Genomic DNA, 16,112 nt, shown 5'->3' with positions numbered 1-16,112 from the left:
CATTTACCTTTTTATGGCAACTTTTAAGCTATACAGTACAGTCTTCATCTTGTGACAATTTATTGTCAAGTTATTTCTAAATCATTTTTATACTGATGGATGTACTTTTGGTCTGGACAAGAATTAAATGTTAAAATAACATTGAATCACCTAAGCAAAAAGTTTGAAATCTATGGCATGGGTCTTGTTTATATTTATAAAAAATATTTCTAAATTTGCCCAAAGTAGGTTAATATTACAGTGCAGACAAGATTACAGACATCATAAATTTGGACACTGAAGTGTGACCTTGACATTAGAGGTACTGAACTTAGTCTTCTGTATCACACATAGTCTCCTTGTGTAAATATATGCTGAATCATTTCAAAACGCCATTTCTTGACAGCATAAAGAAGCCTCTAAAAACCACTGACTTCTAGGAATGACCTCGACTTTTGACCTTGTCTTATGGTGTGGCACATCCACTCACTTAAGCAAACATTTTTGCAAGATCAGATGCATGCACACAGTTTGTTTGTTTGTTTTGTTGGATTTAACGTCGCACCGACACATGATAGGTCATATGGCGACTTTCCAGTTTTAATGGTGGAGGAAGACCCCAGGTGCCCTCCGTGCATTATTTCAACACGAGCGGGCACCTGGGTAGAACCACCGACCTTCCGTAAGCCAGCTGGATGGCTTCCTCACATGAAGAATTCAACGCCCCGAGTGAGGCTCGAACCCACATCGATGAGGGGCAAGTGATTTGAAGTCAGCGACCTTAACCACTCGGCCACGGAGGCCCCTGCATGCACATAGAGATACATATAACAGCAATTCTGACAACTTACCAACTGCAACCAGACTATACAAAAGCAAAGAAATACAATTCAAATTAACAACTTTGTACATGTCCAGCACTTTTTTTTGACAATTGTTTACAACCTTATTACAATTAATTTATCAATATTTTGGGCAACTGACTAAACATCTAACTAAGAATATAAAGTATATTCTTGGGTTCACACAAACATGAGACTACACTGACAGATCTAATTTACAATACAAAACAAAACTTTGTAATCTGGCTTCTTGTCAGCCTAACAACAATCACCATAACATAAGCCAGGTTCAAGATAAAAGAACAATCCCATATTCTCCAATGTCCGAGAGCTATTGTCATGTCTTCTAAAATATTATAAACTATTTTAACTTCATTAATTTGTTCTTAAAAAAATGAAATGAAAAGCAAAAGAGATGTCATTTCAGAGCTGGTATTTTACTTTTTATAGTCATACAGTTCAAAATTTCTGACCTAAGAAAAAGACTAAAATCTGTTTAAACAAGGAAAGCACCTCTTCAATTTTTTCTGTCTTTGACATCTACACATCATAAATGACCACTATGAAATTTTAAACCCAAAACCAACTGATAATGTTTCAATAGAATTCCAGTTATGTAACAGCAACAGTAAACTTACTATAATGATCTGATTATTTACAGTACTAATTGTCTCAGCAAGAAATGAGAGTTTCCCCAAATAATAAGAGAAACTGTCTTCTTTCAAATCCTCCCAAGTTTGAGGACTGAACATACAAAATCTGGATTCATCGTCTTCAAATCTACTTTATGTGCAACCTTGCAAACTACCAGATAATGTATCAGGTAAATGTATACATACAGAATCTATATAACCCTCATTTTGGATTTTCAAGGAAAACAAAAGAGGGACTCAAAATGGCAGTGAATACTAATTTTGTCAAAGCGCTGGCAAATCTATTATATTTATAAATAATGTAGCACTTGAGACACTATCAAGTGATGAGCAGTTCTGCAACATCGTTGTCACTACTGTGCCTCTGGCGAAGCTCCCCGTCCTCATCTGTTAGTATGATATCTGAGTCTCCGTCTTCGGTCCTGTCTATACGATTATACAATCTTGCGGTGTCCTCGCCTCGGCTATATCGCACAGAATGGTCACTGTCACTCACATATATAGTCTTTGTGTCTTTAGTTCTCCTCTTCAGAAAATTGTCCACTACCCAAAATATAAATGCCTGAAAAACAATAAACATATAACACTGGTGGTGTTTTCTCTGCACCAATCAATAAAATGAAATCCAACAAAGGCATGCCATTATTTCTAAATTAACTTTTTTAATAAATAAATTCTTGTCTCCACAAAAAACAACTCTGGCCATAACCACAAAAATTCATGACACAAAATTAACTGATTTTACAGTACTTACATTCACAACCAGTGGGACAATAAACATGACTATCACTAACTCAACGTTAGGATCCTTCACTGGAGACATGATTATACGTCGTACCTGGAAAATAAATGTAATAAACGTGGCTATCACTGCTAAACTATAGGATCCAAGATAATAAATCATACCTAGATATTAAATGTAATACACATGACTGTCACCAACTCAACTTCTGGTAACTGTTTATTGGTAACTTTGCAGAGCCTCGTTACCACCTAAATTGTTATCCTTGCGCCAGGTATTTCAATCGGCATCTTTAACCAGTGAACACAAGACACAATATTTTCATAAGCAGTTGCAGTCGCAAGTGGGAAAACTTACCAGGTGTACACAAGTGAAAATATTTTAATCTGCCATCTATCATTCTATGCCAAACAAATTTTCTTTTTGTTTCTTGTTTTTCATACCAAAAATGTCACATATTTGATATTTTTCATATTTTTCAATGTAAAATTATCAGATATATTTTTTTCTAATATTTCAATAATTCACTAAATACATGTAAGAAAACTATGTTAAAAGAAAAGCCAAACTACTTATAGAAGGTTTAGTAGTATTCTTTCTCTTGTTCAGTTTATCGTCACACCAAACATAAATATGGTGAATTTTTAAGATTCATGGTAGAGACCTTGTGTGCCTTTTTTAGAACAGGTATTGGCAGGCACTGGGATAAAACCATTGCAAAAAAAAACAGGCTCCTTGCAGAATGAATGAGTTATTACAGAAACTTATGAATACAGGAATAGATGAAGAAAAAGTTGCTAAATACTTACATCTGCCCAGAAATCAAACTGGATTAGCCCTGTCATGAGCATTTTTTCTATAATCATCACCAGTATGTACAGACCACACTGCCCAACCCATGAACTACACTTTGGTGGACTACCTACAATGGAACATTACATATAAAGTTTAACCTTTAGCCTGCTAAATTTCTAAAATGGACTGGCCCCTCATTCAATTTGGGCAATACCATTTATTATTCGAAAGGGTGTTCACTGCAAATTTACAGACTGAATAGCGAACAGTGCAGGGCTGATTTTGGTCTGCACTGGTCGCTAACTTAAAGGCAGAATCACTTGCCGCCAGCAGGCTAAAGGTTAACATGTCTTAGCAGCCACCTGTATTAAAACAGCCACTTGCCTTATGCAATGAGTCAGTTAACTTCTAAAATCGACAATATATTCTTATTGGGCAATACCATTTATCATTCAAAGGGGTGTTCACTGAAAGTTTGCTGACTGAACAGCGAACAGTGCAGATCAAGATCAGTCTGCACGGACGTGCAGGCTGATCATGGTCTACACTGTTCGCTATTCAGTCAGTAAATTTCAGACACAATGTCTTCTATCAAATGGTCATGGAGAACATACGCCTTGCATGGGGATCGAATTCACGCCACCCACCCCCCCGCAATCCGTAGATCTGCACTCTCCCTACTCAGCTAAGAGGGTTGAATTCATAAAATCATGGCCCCTCTGAAAGAAAAGCATTAAAAGTTATGCAATATAATTAAGAGACCTCATAGTACAATGCAGCTATATCAAAGGGCTATTCAAACAAGATTAATTCTATGCATTGTATTGTTTACCATATTCTCCAAAGTATAGCGTCTCCATCTTATTTCTTCTCACAAATACTTGTGTTAACTTTAGGCCTATGTAGATCACAAACAAACCAATTGTAGAATCCAGTATGAAGCTTACAACATACCTGTGAAAATATAAATAAAGTTATTCCATGTCATAGCATAAAACAGTCTTTGCACTAGCAGTTTCTTAAGAGATTTCTTTCTAATTAATTTTAAGCAGTAAGTGCAAAATATTATACATTGTAATAATTTTTGTCTTTCCTTGTATGCTGGGTTTAATGTCACATCAACACATATATTAGTCAGATGGTGACTTCCCAGCTTTTCATGACATAGGAAGACCCCATTATCTCAGGCACGGATGGGCACCTGGGTAGAACTACCAACCTTCCATGAGGAAAGTGCCACAACTGGATGACTTCCTCATATTAAAAATTATTACCGGTACAACCAAAGCAAGTTTTGAACCTGGGTAGTAAGAAGTAAGTGGTCCAAAGCTAGCTACCTTAACCACTCAGCCTTGAAGGCCTCTCATATTAATTCCTATGTCTTGTATGCAAGGCTATAAATGCCTGACTTTTTGTCTTCATATATCGACAAGACTCTTACGCAGAAGTGAAGGAAGTAAGCATTCACAGTCTGCTCCAAGTTAATTTCAAGATCAGATTGCTTTTGTACCTGAAATCTCAGTCAGAGGAAAATGTACAAAGAGCAAACATAGTTTATTCATTCTTGCAAACCTCACCTCGTCTATATCTTTAGTTTCATTCATGTTTAAGGTTTCCACTGATCAGCAGCTTTTAATGTCATTTCTTCGCAAACCAATTAAAATTGTCTGTGACAACCATGGCCTCATGACTATGACAAATCTCTGATTGATGCAATTGAGTATTTTAGGTAAGAACAGAAGTCCAGTTTTATTTGTTTGATTTTAAATTGAGTATTTCATTTTTCTAAGCATTTTTTCTTCATTTTCTCCTCTAATCTGATTGTACCATATTCCAAAACTCTGTATATATGATTTTTACTAAGTTCTGTTCATAGTATTATTATTGTACAGCAAAAGTATTCAGCAAATTCTAAACAGTATTTAATTCATTGATAATGTCATATGGATATAATATTATAATAAAAGTTTGGGAAAATAAACAACCTTCACTCTACTTTACATTGTATACTCATTGATACATCATTTTGTTTTAATTATATATCTTGTTTCTAAAGAAACAGAAACACGATGGCTACATTTGTATGATGGTCCCGGATTGCTCACCTGATATTCAAAGCTGGATATTTTCAACAGTTTTTGGAACAGGTCAAATAGGGAATATTTCTATGAAATTATTTTGACATTGGGCTAAAGGTTTCTGAGAAGATTTCAAAGTTTTCCATAGAGCCAAATAGAGAAAACTAGTCCCACCCCTGGCAGTCATATTTTCAGATAAATCATAATTACTTATAGGGAATTTAGTACAGGGTCAAAAAAGGAACATTACTGTGAAATTATTTTTAAATCGGGACAGTGGTTTCAGAGAACAAGATTTTCCTAGTCTTTCAAGTTTTTGTGGATCTTGTCATAAACATGTACCATGTAGGTGATACTGTAGAACAACAGGTTAAAGTTTGAATCAAAGCCATTCAGCAACAACTAAGATAGAGAATGAAAGTGCATCAAAACATAAATCAGAAATTTTGCAGATAAAAAAGGCATAATTCATACAATATATCTCACAACGTTATGGCCCATGTGTCTAATAATATGGGTGATGATATGGAATAAATACTAGCTTTATTTTAATTTGAAGAATGAAAGGACATCAAAACTTTTAATAAAAATCAAAGTACAAAAAGGGACATAATTCATGCAGCACTTGTTTTAAGGCCCTTGTGTTACATGATATATAACATTAGTATGGAAGTGTATCAACACTTTAACCCGAAATTCTAAGTAAAAAAAGTATAATTGGGCTGTTTCAAAACAAATGGCTAGTTTTAGTTTTTCTTAAACTACTATCACATCATGCATTATTAGATGCTGATTTGTTTGTCTAAAAATGCAAACTGGTGTCATAGAGCTGTATGCAAAGTTTGGTCAAGATTGCTTCACAGAAAAAAAAGTTATGTCTGAAAAACATGCCAAAAATGTCAGGAGTGCAACAAAAAAGTGTGACACTTTAAGAAAAGCTTAAAATTCAAAATATTATTTCAATGTCAAAATGTATATGAGAGAGTAAAACATGTATTTTTTATTCAAGTTGAATGTCTTGACTAAAAGGTAACATAAATCTATGGATAATATAAGAATGTTTTAAACAAAATACAAGGCTGAAAAGGAATGAGGGCAGTTATGTTAATTTCCATAAAAAATCAGTATAAATCTATGTAAATGACTACAAATTTTTGGTACTAATAGTATTTCATAACCTACACTTACTATTATAGAGTAACACATATAATTGACTTAAAAAAGTAATAATTTAATCATAATATCTCTCAAAACTATCTTTAACACGGTATATCGCAGTGGACCCAAATTTGGTCAGGAGTGAAACATTTGCGCTTAATGAGGCACCGTGTTTGAAAATAAAACATACATGTACCCAAATGCAGTTTTTCAAGTAGTGTGTGTAGTGTTGCAATCATAAAAGACAGTCATGAGTGAAGTTGTGTTTTTGTATGAAGTACGTGGCTCGTATGTATATGTCAGGAGTGAAACATTATTTTCAGTTTTGGTGCTATTCTTAAAACTAGCATATTAAAAAGCAACACTGTTCAGCTGGGCATTTTTTAAAATTCTGGGTGATGAATGGAGGATATCACTACAATCTGGTTCATTTTAGGTAAGTGTTTTACTGCTCTATAAACTGAAATTGATACATTAATATTTTAGCAGTAGAAAATATATCTTATAAATATCCATGTCCACAAAGTAAAACATTTTTATGTATTACTTTTAAGATTTTCCTGTTTATGTTTTATCAAATGTATTTACCTATTGCTGAAAATAACAAATTACAGCATATATCTTTTCTTTTTAGCATGCTTTCTTGCATGAGTAAAAATGTTTCACTCCTGACATTAAAATGGTAAAATTGCATACATTCATTTTATAGAGTAAATATGAAGCAGCCAAGATGAGAAAACTTATTGTTAGCCTTCCAGCCATCAGAAAAATCATGAAGAACATAAAGACTGAAACCAATAGAATAACATCCACAGAAAGAGTTTGAAAACTTTTACAAAAGCTGAAAAAGGATGGAAAACTACTTGAAAAGGCGAAACTGAAACAAAAACAGAAACAAATCAAAACAGCTGGTCAGAAAAGGAAGAAAATCAAACAAAGTTGTAGATGAAAGAATGAAATCTAAACAGAGAGAATGGATAAAAGAAAAGTAGAATACAAGCAGTATCATTGTTGAAGGTAATACTAAAAACACTAAGGCTATCACTGAAGCTGATGAATGTACCCTACTCACCTGCACACAATGACACAGTACATTGCAATTTGATGCACACAAGATTGCATAATTATGTGGAGTGTATGTTTAGTAACAAAAAACAAAGTGCCATAACTCTGCAGAATATTTATCAAACAGAACCTAACATGCACCATTCACTGAACTAGAGTTTTTACTGATCACTTGAGTGAGGTTCCATTAAATTTGTATGCAGGGGTTCGGGATATTAGGAGTGCACAAGATTGCATCTGCAGATTGTATGTATATAGTTTATTAACAAAATACAAAGTCCCATAACTGTGCAGTATTTTTTTCTGAAAGAATCTAACAAGCACCATGCACAACTAGGTTTACTACTGATCACTTGTCTTAAGTTTCATCAAATTGTGTGCATGGGTTCAGGAGATTAGGCACGCACAAGAATGCATATGCAGACTATGTATATAGTATAGTAACAAAAAAACAAAGTCCCATAACTCTGCATATTTTTTTTTTCTGAAAGAGAACATAACCTGCACCATGTACAACTACAGTTGTTAAATTTCACTTTTGTGAAGTTTGTTTCATCAAATTGTGTCAAGGGGATGAGAAGAGTTGATTTGCACAAGATTGTGTCTATAGACAGACAAAAGGAAACTAGTATACCCCCTTACAACTTGAGTTTTTTTGGGGGTAACAACTGATGAGCACAAGGTTGTGTCTATATACAGACAGATGGACAGACAGGCAGATGAACAGACTGATAGTCAGACAAACTGAAACCAGTTAACCCACCAGGCACCTTACAACTTCGATGTTCAGGGGGTTTAATTACGATAGTAGAAACTGACACTTCAAATAATATAAAATAATCAAGTTTATATGTTAAGGTAATAAAATATGACTTATGTAATGTTTAGCTCTAATTTCTAAATATAACCTTGCATTTCACGTAAATTTGCAGGATGAAAAGGTTGATGAACCGGAAATACAGTTGAGGTTCCTCCAGAAGACACTGAGGCTTTCCGGGAGTTCAAACATAGCCAAACACTGGTGTGTCCTGGCAGTCACCACATGATACTTAACAAACTCTAACTCAGCCTAACTGTTGCCTTGCAGTGGAATCAAAATGGAGTTCAATATACCAGAGCTTGAATGTGCAGGATGAACTATTCATTCTTAGTGTTTAAGTTGACAAACGTGTCAGGAGTGAAACATTTTGACATTTTTATGTTATCATGGTTATATTCTATTAATAGCTCATTGTTACTTTGATATGTAACAAATCAGCACTGTGAGGAGCTGTTCTTATAAAACTGATCGTAAGTTAACTCAAAGTTGAAAATCTGTTGTTGTTTCTTGAATCAAATTCATCGTTGTTGTTCTAAAAATATAAAAATATCAAAGTTTCAGAATCAAAACTTGTTAAAAAGCCGCTTCTTTTCTGCATTGCAATAATAAATTAAGGTGTTATTAGACTTGCATTCTGTTTAGATCACAACATTAAGTTAAAATCTAAGTTATGGTAATAATGTGTATTATGTCAGGAGTGAAACATTTATTGGTCAAACTGTTAATCAGTTCTGTAATATGAAATACTAAGTCATGTTTATGTAATACCTTGTGGTATTTATTTGATATTCTTTAAAATATATGGCAAAGTTGCCTTTTTGTATTAAGAGTACACAGTTAATTTAAAAAACAAACTTTCTTCATTATAATAGCCATAAAATTGGGCTAAATAACGAAAAAATCAATTAATTTAATTTTTTGGAGGCATATAGCTAGCTCGGACATTTTTTTCATTTTCTTTAACACCTAAACTAAGAAAAGTTAGCATAAAAAGACACAAAGAATTATACTTTTTGTTTCTGCAGTGACTTTGAAGATGGTATGTTGTTTTCTCTTTTTTGTTGGGTCAGTTGAATTAAAGATCAATAAAAAACTTAATATGTGTTGTATTGTTTGCACGCAACCATTTTTATAGACTGCAATGACGGCTTATTAAAATGAGATAATCAGAATGCTACTTAGACCTGTTTTAATTTTCGATCATTTTTACATGTTTCCTGCCATTTTTTTTAAAACAGCCCAATTCGTGAAATACTGGAGCAAGAGCTATTACCTTTGTGTCATATGATGTGTGTGATGATGAGGAACAGACATTTCAAGCACCAAATCCATCAAGTCAGAACAGAAATAAAGTGCACCGAGCTGTGGAAGCTGACATGGCAAGTAGGATATCTCTCTATATACCTGGTAAATATGGCTTTTTTTGATGGGTTTATATGTAATATCCTATATAACTTACCAGGTACATGGGTCTCCTTGAAAAGCATCGGCAAGAAAGACATTAGCAAAATGTATAACTGCAGCACCAAATGCTTGTTTAGATGTGTCATAAAACCTGAAATTTGTATTTTGAAATTTCACATAAAATATTTAAACACATTATAATATTAGAAGTTGGTGACATAACATCATTTATCTAGCTGATGATAACCCTGTACAGAACAGTATTTGCTGAAAGAGGAATATTTGTAAAATTAAATGGAAAACACCAAAACAAATGTAATCTTTCATTTAAAATTTTTTCTATATGAGGCCCCTAAGATGAAATGAGATTTATTATTTCCCAGAAGATGCTCACTCACTATGATTCTTTCATTTCCTGGAAATGTGTCTACAAGCTAAATGAGGCTTATTTAAAGGTATTTTGTTTTTTTGTATCATTTTTTTTTTAGATTCTGTTCCGTATGATATAATAATTATCTCAAAAATTAAATGTAACATTAATAGCACAATAGTACCATATCTTCCATGGTCTTCTTTCATATCTTGGTTCACAGTATCTTTTCACTGCAAAAGAAAACAAACTGTCAAGACAAGATAAAAGCCCATCTGGTGGCATGATTACGTAATAATCCACTAACTTTTGTTTAACTTTAAAAATACTACAGTTACATAAAACTTAGCATTTAACTTAGTTTCAACTTGTTCATATTACTGTTAACAACTTGTTACAATCATGAATCTACATATAAAATATTTTGTAATGTTTTCAACTTTTACAACAAAAGGATGAAAGTGTCAGTTGAATATAAAAAACATAATAATTATTGGTTTTACTTTAAGGAAGTGGCTAGGGGTCCTGTAACTAGACCTCTAGCTACTGCCTTACTTTTAATGTATCACAAGAAAAAATTTACACTGATGAGTCAAATAGTCTCAATGTAAGAGAAGTCTCTCATTCTGATTTGATAAAAATCAAAGGCAGTGGCTACTCAACCGTCACCGGTGCAGCAGACCCGAGGTCTAGTGCACCGTCACCGGTGCAGTAGCCATGAGGTCTAGTGCACTGTCATTTTTGTTATATATAAAATACAGCCTTTCTTTGAACTATAATTATAACATCCTGTCACCAGTTACATGTATGACCATTATTAAAAGAATGAAGTAAGATTTCCCTCAATGCGCTAATTTCATTCTTCGGCAACATTATCATCCACCATTAACTAAGATACAGTTGAATATCGTTACCTCGATATCGGTTAGCTCGATACTCCGGTTAGCACGATGTATTTTAGTCGGTCCCGATTTTTCCCTATATATTCTAATGTAATTATTTATCATTACCTCGATATGATTAGCTCGAAATTTTGTTTAGCTCGATGAGATTTTTCAGTCCCGCCAACTTACCTGTAATATTTTTACACCTGGTTTCGTTGATATCACAGCGTGTCAAAAAAAATATCCATGTTATTTGTAAGGTGTGAAAAGCAACCTATTGCTGTCCGGCGATGTATTTATCATAATCAAGTTAGTGTGTTTGTTATTTAATCTTTAATCCAATTCAAATGTTAGGAAGTTTGCATTTAATTCCCAATAATTAGTCTAATAAAACAGCGTGCAAGCGGGCAACTTGCTTTCAAATATAACAACTAATTTGGATGAAATATTTTCCTGTATCTGCCATTTAGGATTAACAATATGCGTATTACACAGGCAAAATTTCGTTATCGAAGCACAGTCAAAATGACTACTCAACTAGGAACATTACAGCTGCATTCAGACTTGTTTATGGAAGGTCAGAATAAAATGCAAATGTTTACACGTATATTTTGAAAAATTTAAAACTTAAATGTAAGTATGTACTATTTAATTAATTAAAATGTTTATTTGTCAATAAAATTAAAATCGTATTTACGTTATGTTATTTCTTTCCCCTTTCAAACCCTCTGAAAAAAAAAAAAGCATTGGATATAGTGACAAAAAAGACGTCCGACACAAGTACAAAGTTGTCCCAGATAGTCGATATCGTTACGTCGAACTTCGGATATGTCGATGCAATTTTTACAGTCCCTTGAATATCGTGGTAACGGTATTCGACTGTATTTCCAAATAAAAACATCATGCCGTTATCAGATACGGTCTGTTAACAGAAAGTTAATTTGGCGGAATGATTTTTAAGAAGAGCGTTCAGTTAAGACAGAATGAGTTTCATTGAAAGAAATTATTAATTTTTAATTTTCATAAATAGCATACTAGTACATTTATGTAAATTTAAGATAAGTTATTGTCTGTATTTGGATACATCAAAATTGAAATCCGAACTTTATTTCAGATTCACTATCTCATGATCAGAGCTGCCAATACAAAAGACAAACACGCCCAATCCAATCATTAAATAACTTTAACAAGCAGCCCAACAAAGCCTACATTTGTAGACCTCCATTTATTGTCTTAATTTAATCTTTATTGTTTTTCCCACTTTTTATCATAGATTTCGTAAGATGTAGCTTTTGTAATAATAATATAACAAATATTGAAATTATAACAGTTTTCTCCGTACATGTACATTATGAAATATTTGCTTGCAAGGTGTCAATATTTCCGAATTTCAGGTTCCATGAAGAGTTAATCGTCAATTGTCACTAACATAACCTGAAATTAAGATCGAATTTCAATTTTGATAGATGTTCATATATATCCTAATGCAGCCAGACAATAATTAAACTTATATATTCAACTTAAATTGACAAAAATAACGATCAGTCAGGGGTGTAACTGTTTTCAGTTACTTTTTCAAGCATTTTATAACCTGTATTAGTTATAAAATATAATTAACTCAGGTAAGTTATTCAAAAAATGTCTTTTTGCAGTTCTCACAAAGTGACCTTTAAAGTGCAATTAGTAGCAAACTGTGGTTAATCAAATTCTCTTTTAGTCTGATCATGACCTGATAAGCATAATGGGTTGTTAAGAGTTTTATAGCTTTAAAACTTCTGCGTAAAACTTTATCAGCCTTGCGTAAAAAAATTTATTGCATAGCTGGAAAGATAGAAGTTCAAGGATTCAGGAAATAATTGCATTAGTCTCATTCAAAATAAGGAATTGGCACAGGAGGGCTTTGTAATATTTCATGATAACTGAAACAAGTTATGAAAGTATAAGCAATAACTCAAATGGGTTCTAAACTGCGCTAACTTGAAACAGTTACACCTCTGACTGACGATATGTGGTTTTCATGAAAATTTTAAAAAATCAATGAAATTCATTCTGTCATTCGGAAATAGCTTAGTAAATAACGGATACCACTTGCCGAAGAACAGAGATCATCTCTTTGAGGTAAACGGTAAATTAACAGGTAAGTCAAGGTTTATATTACTGCATTCTTTTAATTATGTTCTTGCATATTACTGCCACTGGTGAAAATATCTTTTGGTTAAATTTTACATAAAGGTTATATTTTACAGGGTGCGACACCTTATGTACCAGTCACTTTATGTACCAGACACTTTATGTACCACTTTGACACTTAGTGTACCACCTATATATTATATAGTAATTGTATCTCATTGTGTAGCACTGTCAATATGTGATAATTACCTGTGAAAACAACTTTGATTTAATCAGCTTAAGTCCATAGAATGTTGTTAACATTCCTATGTGCATATAAATTACCTTATTAATTATGACAATTAACATTTAATTTAGTAAAAAAAACATTTCAAGTAACATAAAATAAAACATTTTCATCAAATAAAAACAAAAATGATCATCTAGTATATATCATATATGTGGTACATAAGGTGTCCAAAGTGGTACATAAAGTGCTGGTACATAAAGTGTCTGGTACATAAAGTGACACATTCTATTTTACATATAACAAAAATGACGGTGCACTAGATCTCAGGTCTGCTGCACCGGTGACGGTGCACTAGACCTCGGGTCTGCTGCACCGGTGACAGTTCACTAGTCCAAATAATTGTACTCGAGAGTTGAATATCGTTATATTATTTTGACTTGTCGATATCCGCCTCCGAGTACAAACCAGAAAAGGTAAAGAATGTGGTAGCACTGTCCTCTTCTTTGCGTAAGTAACACCCAATGGAATCCGTTGGGCGGGAATCATGTTATAATAATGCAACGGATAAAAAAAAGAAATACATACATAGAAAGCCTGTAATTTTTCCTTTTCAATGATGTATATATTACCGAGATTTCTTGAGAAAAATTCAAACTATGGCAGTTAAAAAAATGCCAAGGTTTAACACGAGTGTACTACATATTGGAAAATGGCCGATCACCGGTAAACGAAGCGTTTTCATTGGTCACGCCTCCGACCGCCATTACATGAAGACGAGGTTTAAATTTTTTACAACAGAAATTCTTGATAAATATGTCCTGTTCTTATGTTTTTTATTTACTATTTATGATTTAAAACAACAGGTAAGCAGTTAGGCTAAAGAAAAATCGTGACTACCGATAAATCGTAATTTCAATTGACCACAGTTTCCACCACAGTTTTGATTGTTTCTGGTTGAGACCTCTAGGTAGACAATGTAAAATATCAAAATGTAAAATCGGTCTGCCCGAGGTCTCATTATTTAGACTAACAGTTCACTAGCCACTGCCAAAATCAAAATGATCCTCAGATATGCTAAGGCTAATGAAAATTATTCATCCATCGTAAACTTACATATCAATGAGGTAAATGCTAAAATGGCCAACAGAAACTGAAGAAAAAGTCCTAGAGTGTTCATCAAGTAGCCACTGTTGCAATGAAATGCACCATCTGTCTGGTGACTTCCACTATTCAGACTCTTGTTCAGTGCAGAGCTTGGAGTCACCGACTTCATCACATCAGACGCCATTTGTATCGAAATTAGATCCTATTAAGCTATATTTAGCCAACACATTAAATCATTTCTCAGTAAAAATACATTTTGTGATTTGCCATTTTCTTTAAGTTGTCATATGGGGTTTGTGTAATAGCTAAGCGAAATGATATAAATGATATGAAATTTGTAACATTAACAACAATGTGGTAAATGTCATTTTAGAAATGTTTTGAAGTTTCTGTGCAATTTTTTGCTAAGCAATGAAGAGATGCACGTTCGTGACAGGAAACCAGGAAGTGCACATTTTACCGGTGAAGAAGTAAAAATATTCTTTTAGACTGGTTTCTAAATTTATTTATTTTCAAACCCAACTAAAGAAAATCTCCCATGTCTTTTTACAAAATCCTGACAGGTTGAACTTTACCATCTATTTCATATATAACCCGTTTGTTTGATAACACTATTTCGACATTTTTTAGATTGTCGATCAGATTTTCAGTGAATTATGCTAGTGGGAGGATAGTGCAAGATACAGAAGACGGTCCAATTCCAAAAGTTTTCCCTGGTTCTTTAGTTTTTAGTTAACATCCATTCACGGGACTGTATTGTCTCAATGTTAGTATTTTAGTTAAGTTGGAGGAGTGGGGGCTCTAATTCACGACCCGTGGTTTCTTGGTTCGACCAAAGAGCTATAAAAATAATTAATTAAAAAAATAATTAATAAGTATTTTATACTTCTTTGGTTCGACAACGTTTACAAGACAAGCTAGAAAACGTCCAGAAAAGATCAGCTAGATTTATTTCTTCCAACTACAGTTACGAACCTGGTTCTATGTCGAAAATTTTAAGTGAATTGTAACTTACTCCATTGATAGAAAGAAGAGAACAAAACAGACTAATCCTATTTTGCAAAGGACTCAATTCTATGGCAAATCTTCCACTTGATAATCTGCAACGACCATCTCGTTTTACAGTAGCGTTGTTTGTGCCGTGTGGCGGCCGTAAAAAGTCTCCCCGACCGTACATTCAATCAGGGCTGTTATATTTCGATCTTCTCATATCGTTCAGCACGACTTTTATGTCGTGTTATTGGTACTGTTTAGTTTCTCAACATGACCATTTCGGCCTGGGTGGTTCCAATACTCCCGCTTTCATAGTATTGGGTATTGTATAATCACCCTTTGGATATGGTGCCTGCTTTTTAATTTTGTCTTTTGACAGTTCCTGTGATACGCAGTCTCCATAACCTCAGATCCCCTTCCTAAATTCCAGTTTGTTTAGTTCTGCCCATTGTTTTCTCGTTTGGGGAAAACCCTTTACTTTATCTGGGGACCAAACGCCGCTCTTCATGGAATTACACGCCTCAACACGTGTCATTAAAGGTTCCATGTTCACCGCCGTTTGAATACATCTGCGGATGTCTCTAAATTGCTTTTTGTACTTTTAGCATGTGTAAATGTTGTGTTCTGCTCAACCCGGGGCTAGAGGGCGTGGACGGTAGCATGCATTTCCACTACCGTCCATGAACAAGCTCAATCAAACCGAGCCTGCACCATTTTCGTTTTTGTCGTGTTGAGCGACCTGTGAAGTTTCCACTTTTCTCTATTTTACAAAGAATATGCATAGTGATCATTTCAACAGAATTTATGCAAGAACTAATACATTAAAATACAGTCAGTGACTGGGACTCTCTACCTCCGGATTTAAT

The 16,112-nt window shown here is 33.8% G+C and overlaps 1 protein-coding gene across 1 annotated transcript; it reads right to left on the bottom strand.

The window, feature by feature from the left end:
* Positions 1 to 1,507: 1,507 nt before the first annotated feature.
* Positions 1,508 to 14,705, bottom strand: LOC123528596 (store-operated calcium entry regulator STIMATE-like). The gene is made up of 7 exons (XM_045308418.2): positions 14,263 to 14,705; positions 10,091 to 10,139; positions 9,592 to 9,687; positions 3,844 to 3,965; positions 3,026 to 3,138; positions 2,229 to 2,312; positions 1,508 to 2,036 (listed from the first exon to the last, which is right to left on the bottom strand). The coding sequence occupies exons 1-7, from the start codon at positions 14,435 to 14,437 to the stop codon at positions 1,794 to 1,796; spliced, it is 882 nt and encodes a 293-aa protein (XP_045164353.1). The 5' UTR covers positions 14,438 to 14,705; the 3' UTR covers positions 1,508 to 1,793.
* Positions 14,706 to 16,112: the final 1,407 nt, after the last annotated feature.

Source organism: Mercenaria mercenaria, chromosome 13, assembly GCF_021730395.1.
Source record: "Mercenaria mercenaria strain notata chromosome 13, MADL_Memer_1, whole genome shotgun sequence".
NCBI classification, from domain to species: Eukaryota; Metazoa; Mollusca; class Bivalvia; order Venerida; family Veneridae; genus Mercenaria; species Mercenaria mercenaria.
This window is presented reverse-complemented; position numbering and strand designations above follow the sequence as displayed.

What these genes read in the sequence shown, in the direction of transcription:
- LOC123528596 (XM_045308418.2), bottom strand. Translation starts at nt 14,437, where the DNA reads ATGGCGTCTGATGTGATGAAGTCGGTGACTCCAAGCTCTGCACTGAAC. An exon ending in AGAAGACCATGGAAGATATG is followed by an intron (nt 9,688 to 10,090) that starts GTACTATTGTGC and finishes TACAAATTTCAG; the next exon opens with GTTTTATGACACATCTAAAC. An exon ending in GCTATACTTTGGAGAATATG is followed by an intron (nt 3,139 to 3,843) that starts GTAAACAATACA and finishes GTTCCATTGTAG; the next exon opens with GTAGTCCACCAAAGTGTAGT.